This window comes from Chaetomium fimeti (genome assembly GCF_033439085.1).
Source record: "Chaetomium fimeti strain CBS 168.71 chromosome Unknown B0H64scaffold_9, whole genome shotgun sequence".
NCBI classification, from domain to species: domain Eukaryota; kingdom Fungi; phylum Ascomycota; class Sordariomycetes; order Sordariales; family Chaetomiaceae; genus Chaetomium; species Chaetomium fimeti.
In genome coordinates this window covers 715,699-733,644 of record NW_026944337.1, presented here as the reverse complement: position 1 = coordinate 733,644, position 17,946 = coordinate 715,699, and the positions used below count along the sequence as shown (strand labels likewise).

At 56.2% G+C, this 17,946-nt stretch overlaps 6 protein-coding genes across 6 annotated transcripts; 2 read left to right on the top strand and 4 right to left on the bottom strand.

Annotated features, from left to right (window-relative positions):
• Positions 1 to 333: 333 nt before the first annotated feature.
• On the top strand, positions 334 to 7,216 carry B0H64DRAFT_427150 (uncharacterized protein; the record flags this gene model as incomplete). Its single annotated transcript, XM_062805768.1, has 13 exons — positions 334 to 1,259; positions 1,319 to 1,568; positions 1,642 to 1,747; positions 1,802 to 1,917; positions 1,987 to 2,143; positions 2,229 to 2,365; positions 2,441 to 2,563; positions 3,304 to 3,826; positions 3,863 to 3,910; positions 3,944 to 4,019; positions 4,050 to 4,341; positions 4,372 to 6,657; positions 7,183 to 7,216. Exons 1-13 carry the CDS (start codon positions 470 to 472, stop codon positions 7,214 to 7,216), a joined length of 4,938 nt encoding a protein of 1,645 aa, XP_062655149.1. The 5' UTR covers positions 334 to 469.
• A 31-nt stretch (positions 7,217 to 7,247) lies between these two features.
• On the bottom strand, positions 7,248 to 9,509 carry B0H64DRAFT_367012 (general substrate transporter). The gene is made up of 4 exons (XM_062801933.1): positions 8,841 to 9,509; positions 7,956 to 8,752; positions 7,682 to 7,893; positions 7,248 to 7,619 (listed from the first exon to the last, which is right to left on the bottom strand). Exons 1-4 carry the CDS (start codon positions 9,198 to 9,200, stop codon positions 7,387 to 7,389), a joined length of 1,602 nt encoding a protein of 533 aa, XP_062655148.1. The 5' UTR covers positions 9,201 to 9,509; the 3' UTR covers positions 7,248 to 7,386.
• A 168-nt stretch (positions 9,510 to 9,677) lies between these two features.
• On the top strand, positions 9,678 to 11,326 carry B0H64DRAFT_248726 (Six-hairpin glycosidase-like protein). The gene has a single exon (XM_062799965.1). It carries the CDS (start codon positions 9,949 to 9,951, stop codon positions 11,083 to 11,085), a length of 1,137 nt encoding a protein of 378 aa, XP_062655147.1. The 5' UTR covers positions 9,678 to 9,948; the 3' UTR covers positions 11,086 to 11,326.
• A 164-nt stretch (positions 11,327 to 11,490) lies between these two features.
• Positions 11,491 to 12,607, bottom strand: B0H64DRAFT_409626 (uncharacterized protein). Its single transcript, XM_062804724.1, has 4 exons — positions 12,261 to 12,607; positions 12,145 to 12,181; positions 12,012 to 12,079; positions 11,491 to 11,942 (listed from the first exon to the last, which is right to left on the bottom strand). The coding sequence occupies exons 1-4, from the start codon at positions 12,408 to 12,410 to the stop codon at positions 11,568 to 11,570; spliced, it is 630 nt and encodes a 209-aa protein (XP_062655146.1). The 5' UTR covers positions 12,411 to 12,607; the 3' UTR covers positions 11,491 to 11,567.
• A 1,337-nt stretch (positions 12,608 to 13,944) lies between these two features.
• On the bottom strand, positions 13,945 to 15,229 carry B0H64DRAFT_248696 (uncharacterized protein). The gene has a single exon (XM_062799964.1). It carries the CDS (start codon positions 14,842 to 14,844, stop codon positions 14,113 to 14,115), a length of 732 nt encoding a protein of 243 aa, XP_062655145.1. The 5' UTR covers positions 14,845 to 15,229; the 3' UTR covers positions 13,945 to 14,112.
• A 1,670-nt stretch (positions 15,230 to 16,899) lies between these two features.
• B0H64DRAFT_469519 (uncharacterized protein) lies at positions 16,900 to 17,919 on the bottom strand (the record flags this gene model as incomplete). The annotated part of the gene is made up of 2 exons (XM_062807803.1): positions 16,900 to 17,083; positions 17,150 to 17,919. Coding segments are annotated over 2 exons (954 nt in total), but the record flags the coding sequence as incomplete, so codon positions are not given.
• Positions 17,920 to 17,946: the final 27 nt, after the last annotated feature.

Sequence of the window (17,946 nt, the reverse complement as noted above, 5' to 3'; positions counted from 1 at the left end):
GCTCAGCTGTCAGGCATCTACGCGGTAATTCCACCCACGCTTACCCCGCTTGGTCTCACAGCCAGCCAGTCAATAAGTGGCTTTGTCCTTTGCTTTTCCTATCCTGTCTCAAGTGCAGGTGTTAGTACTAGTATTATTTAGGTAGCATAGACTCGTATACCCCTTGGACGATAGCCAGACGAGGGGTATAGAGTTCTTTGATGATACCAAGCCCCTAACCATTGCGAGCCTTCTCCCCATGCAGTAAGCCCGAACAATGCCCCTGCCTGTGGGGGGCGAACGCTGCCAAAGCTGTGCGAGCATGGGTGGGCGGGCGTGGTGAACGAACGCCACGCATAAGCCTCAATAAAACTCGTGTACTGGCTGGTCCCCCCTCATCCCCGAAACCTTGGTAGCCCTTGGTGCTTTGTTGTAATCATTCCCCCAATCCCACTTGAGTCGAACTCATTATCCTAACGTAACCTCGCACATGATGGTTCAACCCCTGGACCCCAAGGTCGAACACCTCGTTGCGCAGTTGGGCGAATCATTACGCAACATGAAAACGGACACACCCGCCGGTGATGAGTCAGAGGAGAAACTCATCATCGCTTTGGACTTTGGCACCACATTCTCCGGCATTGCTTACTGCTTTGCTAATCAGCGAGACACCAAGGTCGCTGCCATTCTCGACTGGCCCGGCGCCGAAGGAGAATCCGCCCCCAAGATCCCGACACTAATCAACTACAGTAGTCCCAGGGGAGGGGAATTTGCGTGGGGGGCGTCGGTTAACCGCATGCGAGACAATATCGTCGGCGTCAAGCTACTACTCGACCCGTCTCAAGAACGACCTCTCTACCTCCCCACTGGCAACATCAAACGGACAATCAAGAGCTTGCCCAAACCCCCTGTCGAAATCGCCGCAGATTTTATCGGTGCCGTGTACCGTCATGCCCAGAATGAAATTGCCAAAGTGGTCCCCAAGGAGTACCTCAAGATCTGCCAAAGGCACTTCGTCCTCTCCGTCCCAGCCGTCTGGTCCGATGCTGCGAAGAATGCCACACTTCAGGCTTCGAAGATTGCCGGAATCTACCCTGTAACACTGATCAAGGAGCCCGAGGCTGCCGCGCTCTACACGATGCACGCGCTAGACTTCTCCCTCAATGTTGGGGATGCGTTCGTGGTCTGCGACGCCGGCGGCGGCACCGTTGATCTCATCTCGTACGAAGTTGTGGGCCTCAGTCCGAATCTCCAAGTCAAGGAACTCGTTCCCGGTACCGGTAAGACATATTCCGGGCTCACTTTGTCTTCGGAAACTAATCCACGTGCACTTGGGTAGGCGGTATGGCCGGGTCTCTCGGCCTGAACCAACGCTTTGTCGAAGCCGTCAGAAACCTCGTCGGCGAAGAGCAATTTGCCGATCTGCGGAAAACCAAGGGCTTCTTGCTGGCGGAGAAGAGCTTCGACCGGGAAGTAAAGCGGGCGTTCAAGGGCGACCCCGATGAGGAGTACTTTATCAACTTTCCTATGGCCTCCTTAGATGACGACCCCGATCTTGGGCTCGAGGCAAATTGCTGGAGGATGACCGGGTAAGTATATTTACTAATTACTGTCAACCCATGGGCGTCATCTAAGCGAACATGCCTACTGACATTCGAGTAGCAAGGACCTGAAGACCATCTTCGCGCCCCTCATCACCGACATTCTCCGCTTGATTGATGATCAGGTCAAGTCAGTGAGGATCAAACGCCCCACGAGTGGTGTTACAGTAGGCTTCTCAGGTGCCATTGGATCGGGACGCCAGTATTAACGCATAACTCAGGGCATCTTCTTGGTCGGGGGTTTTGGCAGCAGTCAATACCTCAAGGGGTGTGTCGAGAAAAAATATCCCGGCATCCAGGTGCTTCAGCCAACAGATGCGTGGGCGGCCATTGTCAAGTATGTAAACCACAACATTGAAGTCGCTGCTGCAACATCGGGGAAGAAGAGAGGCTAATTGGGAACTAGGGGTGCGGCCCTGAGTCAACTGCCACGACAGGCCACCGTCCTCGCCACCTCGGCCACGCACCATTACGGCGTTGAGGCCTGGGAAATTTACGATCCCGAGTTGGACAGTGGTGTACCTACCCAGATCCGCCGGGACGGAACTAAAAGAGCTGAAAGGGTGAGTGCCTTCAATGTGACGCTCTCAATTCCCCCCTTTCCCTATTTCCCACTTCAGTTCTGCAAAGAAACTCACCAACCGGCAGATGACATGGTTCATCAACATCGGCGACGACGTCCTCCGCGACCAAAAGATCAAGTTCTCCTTTTACCGATCCATCAGCGAGAACTACACGCCCGACGATCTCATTTTCCAAGACACGCTCTTTGAGTGTGCCGACCCGTGCGTTACACCTCTTAGCACACAGTTTCCTACTATTGTCCCACCCCGGACCGCTGACACTGCCCCGGGTCACAGAGTTGCACCAACGCACCACTGCAAAGGCGACAAGATCAGTTCTAACTGCTTGCTGACGGCCGACTTGCGCTCCGTCCCAAGCAGCCAGTTCGTCAGCAAAGCTGACAAGAAAGGGCAGGGATAGTGAGTCGTCTACATGCCTTTTGCACCAAGATCCACAAACAAACCGTACTCACCGTATTATACAGTTACGACGTGTTCTACGACCTTGTCGTCACTCTCGAGTCCGCGCTGATGAAGTTTTCGCTCGAGATAGATGGTGTCTCGATGGGAAGTGTTGAGGCAAAGTTCAGTTGAGGCACATCTTGGGTGATCGTCTGTAAAGAATGAGGATCTTGACCTGGTTGGGTGCCCACAAGGTCGGGGCTGTTGGATTAAGCCATGTAAGGAGTTCTGATATAACAATGAGCAAACCGTGTCCTTCGAGATGTCTTCCTCTTGCCCCCCTGAAAACCTGAAAGTCGCGACGGTTACTCTGTCGCCCTACGAAATCTTACGGTTGACAACGTGGCAGCATTGACCTAGTCTCATTTCGATTTTGAGTTGAATCCGCGCCCACTTGACCCTGCAGCGCGAAGGTTCACTGGACAGACCGGGATCTGCCAAGATTTTCAGGGGCGAGGGTGTGAGGTGTGCCAGGGTCCGAGCCGTTGAGCACTCGAGTCCGACGTTTGCTATGCGGGTCGAGACGCGGATCATTTTCAGGCAGCATTCTTTGAAGTTTCTCCCTCGCTCACACAAAAACAAGGACCGTCCCGGCGCGGTGACGCCTCTCAGTGCTGGATTTCAGCTGCTTGCAAGACCGTGAGCATGGCGGCAGCACCTCCTTCGACATTACGTTCTTTGAGATGGCCCGACCACAGTTATCAGGCCGTGGAGTTGGACATTGCGGACCAACAAAACCCGGACCGGGGGCGAGAACCGGAACCGGGGAGTGCCCAGAGTCCGCAGTCTTGGACGCCGACTAGCGCCACTACCGAACTTCCCCCTTACTCGAAATCGGGTCACTCGAACCCACCGGTCCTCGTCGATGCCGAACTACCATGGCGGCCCTTTTACCTCCAACGTCGCGTTCTCCTATGTTTTGCTGCCGTCTTCGCCCTTGTCGTCGCCGCCATCGAAACGCTACTCGTGGTCTCTGACAAGAACAGCGGCATCGCTTCGTCTACCCCCAACCGACACTACCTGTGGACATACGGTCCCACCGCGTTTCTCACCCTCATCGCTGCGGTATGGAGCCGTGCCGAATACCAGAGTAAGTTGGTGGCGCCATGGATTCGCCTGTCGGGACACCCTGCGCAACCCAAGCATACTCTCCTGCTCGACTATTTCTCCGACTTTCAGCTATTCGCCGTATTCAGGGCCACACGAAACCGCGATTTTGCCGTCTCGATCACCTCTGCGGTTGCCATCATCATCAAGGTTTTAATTGTCATCTCCACTGGCCTGATCGCCCTCAGTTGGACTCTTGTCCATTATCCGTCTTGGCCCGTGACTGTCCAGGATCGGTTTATCGACAGTCCCGTCCGGTTGTCTGACGCCGGCACGCTTTCATACTATGTCATGCAGGGGCTCATAAGTCGAAACCTCACGTTGCCGGACGGAATAGCCACCAACTACGCCTTTCAATCCGTCTCCACCGATTTGCCCGACACAGCCGAGACGAGAGTTATCGTTGACGGATTCGGAAATTCACTCGAATGTCAACCAGCGGAGCTGACCTTGAAGGGAGCGGCCCCCCCAGATCCTCATTACACCGACGAAAGGGGAATGAATCTGACCATAACGTCCCCCGGTTGTAACATTGAGCACCTACAGATACGTCCAAGCCCGGTTTGGCCGTGCACTGGTCATCATCGCGAACCCTGTGACGTGCTGTTCACGCGATTCACCTCAACGCGGTGTGATGGGATAACGGGCGACGAGGGAAGGCGTATCCTTGTTGTGTTTGGCAACATGACCTACAGTGTCGACTTTTCCATAACCCTCGATGACTACACTGGCGCGCATACAAGACATCCCTACCTCGCCCATATGCGAGAGTCGGCCCAGATGCTCTGCGTACCGACCTACGGCATCACAAAGGTGAACGTGGTCCGAAATGGGACCCAAACTCGACGAGTCACCATGTCCCCAGGGGCTACTTCCCGGACCCTGGATTCCGTCACCGGCTGGGATTTGGCCGACGCGCACTCTGCCGCCTTCTACAACGACCTTTCCTCTGCCAAGAACCCTTACGGTAAAACCAGAAAGGTCGACAACACCTCGGTGGACGTGGACGAAGTTATGGACTTTGCCCTGCCCACTCAACTAGCTCCAGGCCAACCACTCAGCTCTCTCTTCGAGGTGGACGCCCTTCAACGATTCGCAACAGCCTATTACGCACAGGTTGCTGCCATCATCGCCAAGCAGAGTTTGATGGAGTCAGCATCAATGCAAACGCACGCTTCCGTAACCCTGTGGAGGAATAGGCTCGTGATACGAAACTGGGCGGCCCATTTGATGGCTGGCCTAGCGGCTACTTGTTTCGTTCTCACCACGGTTGCCGTGTTTTTGGTTCCAAAACGGGGTATCCTGCCCTGCAGTCCGGCAACCCTGCCCGGCATGGCATCGCTAGTGCGCTACAGTCCCGACCTTTTAGCCATGCTACGGTTCTCAGGGGCAGCCGATGCGAAGCGCCTCAGCCGGCCGTTGTTGGCATCAACCTTTAGGTCAGGGGTCGCTGTGGATCCCGCGTCCAGCCAGCCGTATTTCACCATTCTCAGCGAGCTGCGTTCCACTGACCGAAGATCTCACACTTTCCAACAAGTCGACTCCAAGCAAACGCATCCAGTTGTCTTACACCCCGCCTTCCGTGCGGCATTGTGCTTGATACTAGCGATGCTTATCGTGGCCCTGGAACTGACACTGCGTAAGTCAACCCACGAAGAGGGCCTCGGGGACGCCCGTGATGATGACTACATGCATCACACCTGGACCACCGGTCCAGCTGTCGTCTTCGGTGGGCTATCCATGTTGTTGTCCGCCATGGACTTCCAGATCCGGTCCCTTGCGCCATACGTGGCACTTAAACAGGGCGTCACCCCAACGGCTTACAAGACGCTCGACTTCATGGACACATCAGTCCCACGAACCATCTTCCGCGAGATCAAGTTTACCAACATCGGCGCCCTCGCAGCCACCACAGGCTTTCTGATCGCATCGGTGTTTACGATATTCTCCGCATCACTATTCCAACCACTTGCGATTCCTACGACGATCCCGGTATCATTCCGGGCCAACCAGTCCTTTGATATGACGCCGATCTCTAGTGACGATGGCAATGTAGTCGCATCCCTTATTTTCGGGAGCAACTTTTCGTTTCCCATATTTACCTACGACGACCTTGCCTTCCCCCAACTCGTCCCGACGACCCCATTGTCTAGCGACGGCAGAATCAACAAATCCACCGTTTCCATCGAAGCCGTCGTGCCCGCGCTGCGCACCAGGCTGACCTGTCGCGTCTACGACTCGTCCAAGATCACAACCAACCACACTCTTAACTACACCACCTATCTCGGATCATATGACAACCCACTCGGCATCAACATCGAAGGCGAGGAGTGCAACCGCTTCCCCGAATACGAGCCATACGGCTACAACAACATCCTGTCCACCTACCCCAACGTGACCTACTTCGCCATGGGCATGACCGTCGGCAACGTCTCCGAGGCCCAGGGCTGCAGCGACCTGCTCTACACCTGGGGCAAGCTCAACCACACCGCCGACCCCATCATCCAACACATCACCTCGGTCGGCTGCAACGAAACCATCGAGACCCTCTCCGTCGCCACCACCTTCCTCGGCGCCAACCTCACCATCGACCCCTCCCACCCGCCCCTCCCCCTCGAAAACACCACCCGCCCCACCAACATCTCCACCTACGGCTTCATGCGCGCCTACAGCCGCCTCGCCCGACTCTCCACCGCCCCCAACTACCTGACCCCCTTCTTCGCCATGCTGACCAGCTCCCCCTGGGCCATCCCCCTCCCTTCCCTCGGCACCCCCTCCGCCACACCGCAGATCCTCCGCGCAATCCACCACCACCACGGCCTCATCCAGGCCCAGACCCTCGCCCAGAACCTGCTCCCCGCAAACACCACCAACACCACCCTCCCCGTCGGGAGCCATCCCGTAAACACCACCGACGACATGTTCACCTACCCCGGCACGGCGCGGTCGGGACCGGGGGAGGGGAGACGGCGGGTCGTGCAGGATGCCACGTCGACGCGGATCTTGCAGGCGTTGTTGGGGGCGGCGGCGGCGTTGGTGGTGCTGGGGTGGGTGTTTTTGGGGGAGACGGATGTGTTGCCGCGGAGTCCGAATAGCGTGGCGAGCGTGGTGGCGTTGGTGGCGGGGGGGGATTTGTTGGAGGGGGGGGAGGGGGGGCAGGAGAAGGGGAAGGGGGGGTATGGTGGTGGTGATGGGAAGGGGGGTGGTTATTATGGTGGTGAGGAGGGTGGGATGGGGGAGGAGGGCGTGAAGTTTTGCATGGGGTGGGGGACGGTGACGGATTGGGAGGGGAAGGAAAAGGGGGGTGGGGAGAATGAGGCGGGTGTGAGTCGGTTTGGTATCTTCGCTGTGCGGGAGGGGGAGGTTAACGGGGATAGGGAAGGGAAGGCTCGGCTGATGGGGGGTTGAGATGGGATGGATCTTTCTCACCCAAGCGTTCAGTCGTGGAGATCTTGTTTTTACTTCTGCAGATGGCGCAATGTGATACCCGAGGGAGCACCATAAATGGAAAAAACTACATAGACTTTGCAGTCTGTCTCAAGTTCAAACCCTTTGGGGTTTACTCTTATTGTAGCTCCACACACAAAACAATTGAACATTTATTTCGGCATTCCAAGTCTTCTCGTCTTTGACAAGCATTACCCCCACTCACCAACCCTACTAGGCCTTCAAATCTAGTACACGTAGCGGAAGTTCGGGTTCTCCTTGTCCGTCAAGTCCTCGAACGCGTGTGCCAACCTATCCTCCCCGCTAGTCTCCTCTGCCAACGCATCCTTCTTTTTGTTTTGGTGTACTAGATAAAACCGAAGGAAAATGATGACGATAACAAGAAGACTGTAGCAACCGAGGTGCGTGGCGAATGCGATGAAGTAACGGGGTTTGTCCCAGTCAAGGAACACTTGGGGGCCTAGTTCAATAACCGCGGTTAGTTACCACGCCAATGCGAGCAGTTGTCCGGGGCTTTCTTACCGATGGCGTTGCCAGCAGACCAGATAATAAAGCTGAGCGCGACAACGACACTCTTCTTGGTTTGCCCAGCGATGTTGCGGGAGACCATGGACAGAGCCAGCGTCTGAGCGGACCAGAACGACAAAGTGATGTAGTAACTGATCACCAAGCCAATCTTCTGCCCCATGGTGTCGGGGGGGACGGTCATGAGACAGATTGTCCCAATAAAGGAGCTATACCTGTTAGCGGGACATAACGCAAGCTGACTCGGGAACTGAGGGAAGGATAAACTCACGGAATCACAAACGCCAGCATCACCAACAGGTTCTGGCTCGTCTTCTTGACCAGCCACGCCGAGCTCAGCAGCACGATGATGATATACGCTCCCAGGACCATAGCCAACAACTGTGTTTGCAGCGTCGTAAAGCCGAAGCTCTTGATGATGAGCCCCTGGAAACTGCCCAACCCACTCGTAGGGAGCGTCGTGCAGAGCTGAATCAACGCATACCCCCACGCCTGCGGGTCCTTGATACCCTCCCAAGCCTGGTGCTTCTTCCACTCCCGATTCTGCACGCCCGTCTGGTTGGACCTCACGCGCTCGATCATGAGCCGCTTGTCCTCCTCGCTGAAGCACTTGGCGCGCATGGGCGAGTCGGGCATCCACCAGCCGACGAAGGCGCCGTAGATGACCGAGACCACGCCATACGCCAGGAACAGCCACTGCCACGAGAGCAGCGGGCCGCCGCGCTGGATCAGCGAGAAGCAGTAGGCCAGCAGGCCGCCGACCATCTGCTGCGCGCCGTTCATCATGTACCAGTAGGTGACACGTGCCGTCTGCTCCTCGCGCTTGTACCACGTCGACGAGAGGACCACGAAGGCAGGCTGGCACACCGACTCAAACAGACCCAGCAGTGTGCGCACCGTGACGAGACCGGTGAAGTTGGTGCAGGCCGCCGTGCAGGCGAGCACGACGCCCCACGCCATGATGGAGAATGAAAGGTATTTGGCGATGCGCACGCGCGCGATCAGCCAGTTTTGTGGGTATTCGACAATCAGGATCGTGATGTAGATACAGGTCGTGAGCCATGGGTACTGGAAGGAGGGAAGTTAGTGAGGGGCAGCGGGGTGGGACGGGAGACCGGGGGGGGGGGGGGGGGGGGGGGGGTATTGCGGGACGAACCTCTTGGTCTCCCAGATTGGTGTCCTGTATTATACCCATAATGGAAGCGAAGCTCATAGTTCCCTTGTCTATGGCTTGTAAGAAATAAGTCGTTATCATGATGACGAGGATACGTTTGTCGATGAGGCGGCGGAGCCGGTTGTCCTCGGCTTCCGAGATCTCGACGCGCGTGTCGGAGACATATTGAGCTAACTCCTTATCCATCTTTCCATAATTCTGATGATGTTTCTCAAGTTCAGGTGACTGCGCCCTCTCGGTCTCGACGACGTCCTTGTAAGGGTTGGTTTTCTGGTCGCCTGATGTCGAGCCATCGCCGGTTGGCGAGACCGCGTCGCGGTCTCCAAGCTCCGGTGAACCCATGGTGTGTGTGGGAAGACGGTATCTGTGGATGAAGCGGAGAGAAAAGGGAGATGAACCGTCAAGACATCCGAATAGAAAACTTCAGAGTGTCGGTCCCTTATCGACCTGGAAATAGCAACCATTTAAGTCTGCCCACATCCCCTAGGTTCCCCATGGGGAAACAAGCCAAGGATCTCCAGATTTCCCCACAGGCCGCGCACATAAGATGGGATCCCGGCGCTCGGTTTGCTCCCTTCCACCTTCGCTTGTGAGCTACCCCGAGCCCACCGCATCACTCGACCATTAAGGAAGCAACTCCGCTCGAACCCGGGCCCTCTGAACGGAGCGGCAGTCGGACGAGGAGGTGTGGAGATGGCCCACTAAGAAAACTCACCTTCCCCTCCTCATGTTGTGTAACTCGCTCCCTACTGGACCGAGGGGACGTTGGTATATTCGGCTGAATTCAACCCGAGTCAGATCTCCAAAATCCACCCTTGCTTTAGGAGGTGGTTGGCTGGCAGGGGTGATTCTCCACCAAGCAGCGGCCGGTGAACGGGGATGACTTCTTAAAGAGGCGTTACATCCAAAGCAGGGAGCATCTGCAGCTATCCTGCTTTGAGCATCACCGCAGCCACCACATTCTATTCTCCTCGCCTTGTCATACATAGTACACCAACCAGCATCATCAACCCCAACCCGACCCTAACAACAACCCCTGACCATCAGAGACCACCACCATCACGTCACCACAGTACACTCCCCGCCCACCATGCCGACCACATACGCGGGAATAACCTCGCAAGAGGTGCACGCCAAGATCAACCTCCTCATCTCCGCCATGGTCGACATCCGCGACAAAACCGGCGAATTCCTGCTCACCCTCCCCGACGGGCGCGTGATCGACACCAAGGGCTGGCAAGACTGGGAATGGACGCACGGGATCGGCCTGTACGGCATCTGGCAGTACTACACCCTGACCAACTCCCCCAACCACCTCGCCATCATCGAGGACTGGTTCGCGGCACGCTTCGCCGCGGGCGGCACGACCAAGAACATCAACACGATGGCGGCCTTCCTCACCCTCGCGTGCGTCTACGAGCGCACGCGCAACCCGACCTACCTGCCCTGGCTCGACGCCTGGGCCGAGTGGGCGCTGCACGACCTGCCGCGCACGCGCCACGGCGGCATGCAGCACATCACCTATCTGGAAGAGAACCGCGGCCAGCTGTGGGACGACACCCTCATGATGACGGTGCTGCCGCTGGCCAAGATCGGGCTGGTCCTGGGCCGGCCGCACTACGTGGACGAGGCGAAGCGGCAGTTCCTGCTGCATGTGCAGTATCTGTTTGATGCCAAGACCGGGCTGTTCTTTCACGGGTGGGAGTTTGCGGAGCGGGGGCCGGGCGGGCATCATTTTGCTGAGGCGAGGTGGGCGCGGGGGAATAGTTGGTTGACGATTGCGGTGCCGGAGTTTTTGGAGTTGTTGAGGGAGGGTGGCGCGCGGGACCCGGCGTTGGAGGCGGTGCTGAGGGATACGTTGCTGGCGCAGTGCCAGGCGTTGGGGCCGTTGCAGGAGGCGGCGACGGGGTTGTGGCGGACGTTGTTGGACGTGCCGGAGTCGGAGGGGTCGTACCCGGAGGCGAGCGCCACGGCGGGGTTTGCGTTTGGCGTGCTCAAGGGGCAGAGGAAGAGGGATTTGGGGGGTGAGTTTGACGAGATGGCGATTAAGGCGGTGAAGGGGGTGTTGGCGAATATCAGCGAGGATGGGGAACTGCTGAACACGTCTTTTGGGACGGGCATGGGGAGGGATCTGCAGCATTACAAAGATATCCCGGTGACGAGCATGCCGTATGGGCAAGCCATGGCGATCATGGCGCTCGTCGAATTCTCGAGGAGGTATCTCTGACGGATATCACCCGCTACCTCTTGTGCTCAGTAGCCCCAGTAATGGCCATCAACAATGTCCCAGCCCACTCGGCGAATGTTTGGAAAGGACCAGCACAGCTGCCGGAAAACTGAGATATTCAAACGGGTATGATGTGCCTGTCACTATCTCGAAGGCTCCGGAGCCGTACGGGTTCTGACGATATGGTGGGAGGGTAGTCGCTCGACTCGCTCCCACTTCCCGTTGTGACCAACCCAGGGTACAGTTTCGCCGCCAGCGGCCTGAGTGTAGGGACGCAGGCAATCATGATGGGGAGATTAATTTCCAAAATGGACCAGAAGATAATCCGGATGGCTGCCCTTGAAAAGTCGCGATCCTCGATATCACGCCGGATAAAAACGACGCGGAGTACCGATACAACACAGACCCTATTACAGTCGTTAGATTTCCACTCCCGTCCACCAGGCTGTGGGCCAGATATGAGGCAGATGAAGTTGCGGCACTCACCCCAAGCCTAGCACAAACAAAAAGAAGAGCCAGAGTTTCTGCCTCAACGGCAGCGTCATTGACCATATTGCGGGCACCGGGAGGCAAAGCATGATGAAGTTAAAGAGAATGTTGAGTCCGTTGTCTATGTTAAACTTGATACGGGGGTCGATGCAGGTCTTCCGGGGGTTATCCCAGTAGTTGTTGATAGGCGTACAGACAAAGATGTTCGTCAGGGTAACATATACGCCATGAAGAACCACGGCGACCAGGACGACGTAGGTGGCTTTCCTGATGGAGGTAACAAGGAAAACATCGAGGAAGAGGAGCGCGACCGAGACCTTGGTTAAAACGAGGGAGAGGTTGTTGACTATAATTGCAAAATACTGGATCTAGTTCGCCGGGGTGGCTCCTTAGTTGACTGTGTTCGCGATGCCATGGGGGTAGTAGGCATGACGAACTTTGAGAGATTTTCGTAACTGGTCGACAGTGAGCTCCGACATGGGCCAGCCCAGTCCGTGTGCGGCATCTGAAGAAGGGAAAAAGAGATCCGTCAGCGGAGCCGGCTCGAGTGCATCGGGACAGGCAACATACGGGCTCCAACACTAGCCGTGTTAAGGATGCTGAAGAGCTGCGTGAAAAAGGGGTGTGAGCCATGATCCTGATGAAGACGGGTACAGATGCCGGGTGGTGAGCGCAGGGGGGCCCACCAGGGTAACGGCGATGAACCAGTCGGTCGGCCCCAGGACGCGCAAAATGCGACCTCGGGAAAGGAAGCGGAGGGCGACAGCGACGGTTGACAAGACAGCCATCACCACGGTATACGCAAAGAGGTGCGCAGCCCGCGCGGACCACTCCATGAAGGATTCGGAGAGAGCGGCCACATCGCCGTCTGAGTTGACTGGCGTCTCGTTTGCCCTGATGAGCAGGATGGACGAGATTTGAACCCGTCTCTCTTGGGCCCGGTCCAGCCCACAGTTTGGATCCAGGGTTCTCCAGCCCTTTTCCACATCGAGAATGGGCGGGATGGGTCCTCGTGATGACGGCCGAACCGTCCAATCGGGACCATGGCTCGGCGGATATCTCCCCTTGGCCCCTGGGCTGCCGAGACGCCAACCGTTTCTGGTAGGGCAGCCGAGCCGGTGAGCTTGGCGATCGTCGGGTGATGGAAAATGCCGGCTTCCGACTCGTGTAATGTTTGCTTCGCTTCATCTCGGCATGGAACAAGAGACGGCAACATCCGCAGCATGTCGGGAATTTGAAGGCCGTGGGCAGCGCTGTCAAACGCCCATGGGCACTCATGAAGTTGTCCAGAGTACTTAATACGGAGATCGAATTAGCTGGTTACAGCCGATGCATGACGGGCGCGGGCGCAAATGGGAGGGGGGTTTGGAGTTTCACCTCCTTCAAACTGACTCAGCTCAGGCCGGCGGGCTGTCGCGAGAGCAAAACGTGCAACGAAAGCAAACTTGTGGAAGCTGGCCGCCTTGTTTCGGGTCGGTACGGGAAGAGTATCCTGGCTCTTCACTTCGTGGTGTTTAGAGTTTCAGTGACGGCTCCGACGAGGTCATCCGGATGTCTCGGCACCATGGCGGCTTGGATTCTTTCCCGTTTCCTTTACCGATCATGGATGTCAACAGTGCGTTTTGAGCCAGTCGGGAATTTCATTGACCCTATACTTAGTGCCTCGCTTTCGCATTCATGCGTGGCGACGTCCTCGTTCCCATCCTTCGAAAACGCGATTGTGACAGGTGGATCGTCGTTGACGGTTGAGAATCTTGCCTATCACATCACCGGTGTGCGCCAGGTTGTTGCGAGGTCGAATAAAGATACTCTGCGGGACGGAGATGTGATCGACCGATCCAAGAAGTCGATCCCTTGGACCCTTGTGGCCATCCCTGACATGACATCGCAGGATTGGGGTTGCCAAGGGCTTGTCCGCGGCCCGACCACAATATTGCACTCTTCTGGATGTCCCTCCTTTGAGCCTTGAGCCTTGAGCCAGCTCAGGGGCAACTGAACAAACCAGATTACGACTTACATACGGGACACGGACCCAAGCCACTGGGACTCCTCAGCCTCCCAACCGAAAGCCTTCGGGCGGCATTTTTTCGCCATGGCTGGATGCAAATCACCAAACAATGAAAGACGAAATCAACGCTCTCGGGGTAAAACCACTGCAAGACGTGCTTGAGAGAGCAGCGGACAAGCCCCAAGTCGCATGAACATCATGGTAACTCAACAGTCAAGCGCAACCCAGAAGAAAGACAGGGATCGAAGGGGGGGTTGCCCGCTATTTCCCAGCTCAGCGTTGGCCATTAGTTAGAGGGCGGGTTTCGGAGCATTGGTGGATCAAAATAGGTTCACCGGCCGTCCTACGTCGAAAATTGAATCCTTCCTAGTTGCTCTCTTAGTTGTCACTAAAACCTAAGGTACCTAGGTACACAGCCATGTCCCACGAATCTTGTCATCCGGGAACAAATCTCGCCAGGAGCGAATCTTGCGAATCAAGAATTCCGATTTCAGTAGCGCCACATAATCTGAGGAGCTATAGTAGGACGGCTAATTTGCATCAGGCTCAGCAGCCATCGAAGCCACGATATGTTTAATCCAATCCCAAGCGGCGGCGAAGGTCTGCACAACGGTGTGGAAAGCCTCCTTGATCTTGACCCACATATCCACAACCCACTTCACCACCGTGTCCACCACGGAAAGGATAGCGGCCCAGGCCTGTTTCCAGAAAGCCAAAAGTCCGGTTGACATAGTAGTCCACAAATCCGCTGCCGCCGCTCGGTGGCTCTCGGGCAGCGTTTCAATTGTGGCGATGGCCTTGTTGAAAGTGTCGTCAATGATCTTGTCCGACGCCCGCTTGACCTCGTCTCTCTTCTTCTCGAGCTTCTTCCTCCAGTCCTCCGCGTCGGGATTGGGGTCCTTCTTCAACTCATCGGTCATGGCCTTGATGTCGTTGGCTTGCTTCTCATGGTCGCTGAGGAACTCGCTACTAATCTTCTTGAACTCCGCGTCCGGTGTGGTCGGCGCGGCAGACTCTGCGACCCAGGCGGCTGAGCTTGGGATATCAAGGGGGCCAGTCTCGAACTGGCTGCTGGGACTGTGGCCCAAATTGGAACCGATGCTTGCGAGGTTGGCCGGGCTAAGGCGCTTCTCGATATCATCCGAGTGCTGGGACCGGTGGGTGGTGAAGAACCCGCCGAAGTCTTCCTCGGTCTGGCAGGTCTTGTAGCTTCCTACCACGTCGTCGAGGAGCTTGCGCTTCCACACCGGGATGGGCTGCATAGCTTCTCGTGTAGCGTAGAGAAGGGCAGTGTTGGGCTTGGTGGGTGGCGAAGAGAGGGTGTAAGGGGAGAAGATAAAGGAAGTATCTTTGTTGGCCTCGAGGTCCTTGTCTTTCCAACCTTCGATCTTGGAATCGCCGAGACTCTTTATACCTAAAGATTCGTCCTGGCCTTCCTCGTTTCCATCGGCTCAACTGTGCTGTCAATGGCACCTTGCGCCTTTAAGTGCCAACGCGGTGTGAGGGTGGGTTGCGTTGAATGTATGATGACGCACGCGGCTGGTGTTTCATAGCGTTGGTTGGTTTCCGGGGAGGGGAACTTCGCCTGTGGTTACGTTGGCTTTTTTCTTTTTGAAAGCGCGGCTATCTAAAATATCAGACTGGTGGGTTTGTGGCCAGCAGCTGGTGAGAAGGTGTACCAGTACCGTGATTCCCGCTTGGGCCGGCTGCGTGCAGGGTGGGATCGGCAGGACTGCATCTGCAGGGTGATGTTTCCGGGGAATGAAACTGGACGTGTGAGTGCCTTGACTATTGAAACGCGGCTATCTAAAATATTAGACTGGTGGGTTTGTAAACAGTAGGTGGTGGAAGCGTTGCCAGTGCCGTGATACCCGGCATGTTACGGTCCGGGCTGCACCTGCGGGCCGGATCGAGACGGCCGCATCGCTTCCGCAGGGCCTCGGCGTTTGATGGGGGGTGATATTTCTAGGGAGCTCAACTTTGCATATAGCAACCAACAACCTTTTCTTTGTAAGAGCGGCTATCCAAAATACTTAACTGGTGGGTTTGTGGCCGAGGTGGTGAGGACTACCTAAGGAGTGTTGTCGTTCACCCCAGCAAGTGACGGTTCGGACCACATCTGTGGCGAGTGCGACCACGGCAGCGGTGGCTTTACAGGGGCCGGAAATTGGGTTGTCCCCTCTTGCCGTGGTATTCCCGTCCGAGTCATTCACACAACTGAACGTCTCAAATTGTTTCGCGCGTCCGCCATAGCCGCTGTCGCCCACATGCTCTTGACTCTGTCAAATCTTGGCGCAACGCATTCGTTGCACCTGCCTAAAGCGTTTGACAACCCTCCCTATCCACGTTGAAACTCGCAGGACATTGACGCCCAAATTCACCTTGCCGACCAGGCCGCTCAGGAACCTGAGAAACCACAATCGTTGGTGCTCGAAATTGACGAAGTGCGGGGGTGGCTGCGGGTTTGATGCACAGAAAGAGGATCAACGGCTCGGCGATCTGTGCGACCTTTATTTTCGGGCAGAAACGATAGATGATGGTGAAATCGGGAGAAGATAATGGAATCACGTCGTCGAAGGGTGTACCCTAAATCCACATGCTCTGAGACTTCATGCACCATGAGTTTGGCCCGGCCGACGCCGACGGCAGGGACTTGGTATGTCGCGGGGACCTTCGACTGTCAAGAGACTATCTCCATGATACAACTCGTCGCTTTAACGGCTAAGCGGGAGTTCTTCATTTTGCTGAAGTTAAATCGCAATCTTCCGGGGTTGTAGCAAGATTCCCCCTACAAGTTTGGATAGGTATATGCTTGAACGGGCGGGAGGTATCAGGGCGTTGTTCAACGGGACTACGTCGTGACAATGATTAATTAAAGGGCATTCGCTAGATTCATTTGTTGAGCTCGTCGCATGGCAGCCTCTACCAAAAAGTACTTGAATTTATTAACTTCTCTCCATGCCGAGGCTTTTTCCTCAGCGAGTCGTCTTTACATCTCCTAGCCCACTAACAGGACGACCTACCTAGCTAGGTACCCTATTATATTACTCGGGTCTTGAATAATACATTCATTTAGCAGTAACAATATATTTGTAGAGGTTATAGGGCCTAGAACGTTGATATACTAAGGAATCTAGGAGTACCTACCCCAGCAATTGATGAGCTTCATGCCATCCCCAACCTCTCAGGCTCCATCCCATTTACATTCACATCTGGGGTATTGACCACCCATCTCACTCCTATGCCATTGACCCATACTCCAGGCCGGTACTTTACCGTTCCTTGCTTGTCTTAATCTGTCATAAATGCCAGGCATCTCACCCTTCGATCTCACCCTTCAATCTCACCCATGCGTCTCTATCACGGACGGCCGCCTTCAAACCCTCCAAGCTGTACCGTGGAGCGTCAAGATGCATCCTTATATACCCGTTCTTATATGTCGTCCACGCCCGGGCTGCCTGGTCCATGTCCCATAGACTCCGCTGCTCTTCGCTACAATACCTGCAGCATCAACGGTCAGCACTCTTCCTTGCTTAGGTGGGCTGGCAATCGCGGGGAAAGGCGCACCTCGGATACTCCACAAACGCCCTGTTAACCTCGCGCACAACTTGCACCAGCTCGTCCATCAGCTCGCAGAGCCCATCCCGGTACGTGTAGAGATTCCTGTCCGCCGCTAGCCCAAACAGCGACGGCGTCCCAGCCTGGCGACGCGCCAGGGTTTGGAGCGTGATATAGTTGATCTCCATTCCTCTTCCTTCCCCTGTTTCCTTTCCCTTTTTGTCTAGAGGGACAGAGCCCAGGATCTCCTTAGAGAAGGACATGAGGTCGTTCCCCAGCTCAGTAAAACGCAGGAGCGAATCCAGAGCGGTAACCCAATAGTCGAACGGCACGCCGTGGAACACGGGCGCGATATAGGCCGCCGACCCGGCCGACAGGCCGCGATGCCAGCGCGGGGATCCAGCAGGGCAACATCCGTGATAGCTGTGCTCGTCACTTCCGCTTCCCTGCTCGGGAGGAGGAGACGGCGGCGGCGGCGGCGGCCTCAGATGCAGCGGCACCTCCCAGATGTACTGGAACAGCGCCTCGCCGCCGCAGAGGGGGAGCGCGTGCTCGGAGCACCATGCCGCGAGGTCGGAATGGAGCGGGGCGTCGTGTGTGCGAGAATCAGAGGCGTCGAAGCCTAGCTCGTCGAGGCAGTGCACCGTGAGAACTTGGAGGAGGCGGCGGGCTGTGGCAAGTGCGTCCGGGGAAGAGATTCTGTGTGTCTCGCCTGGGGCAAAGTCGAAGATGGCGAACTCGGGGCGGGAGAGGAGCGGGAGAAAGGGAGAATCAGCGATTTTTACTCGGAGACAGGCCAGGTAGTT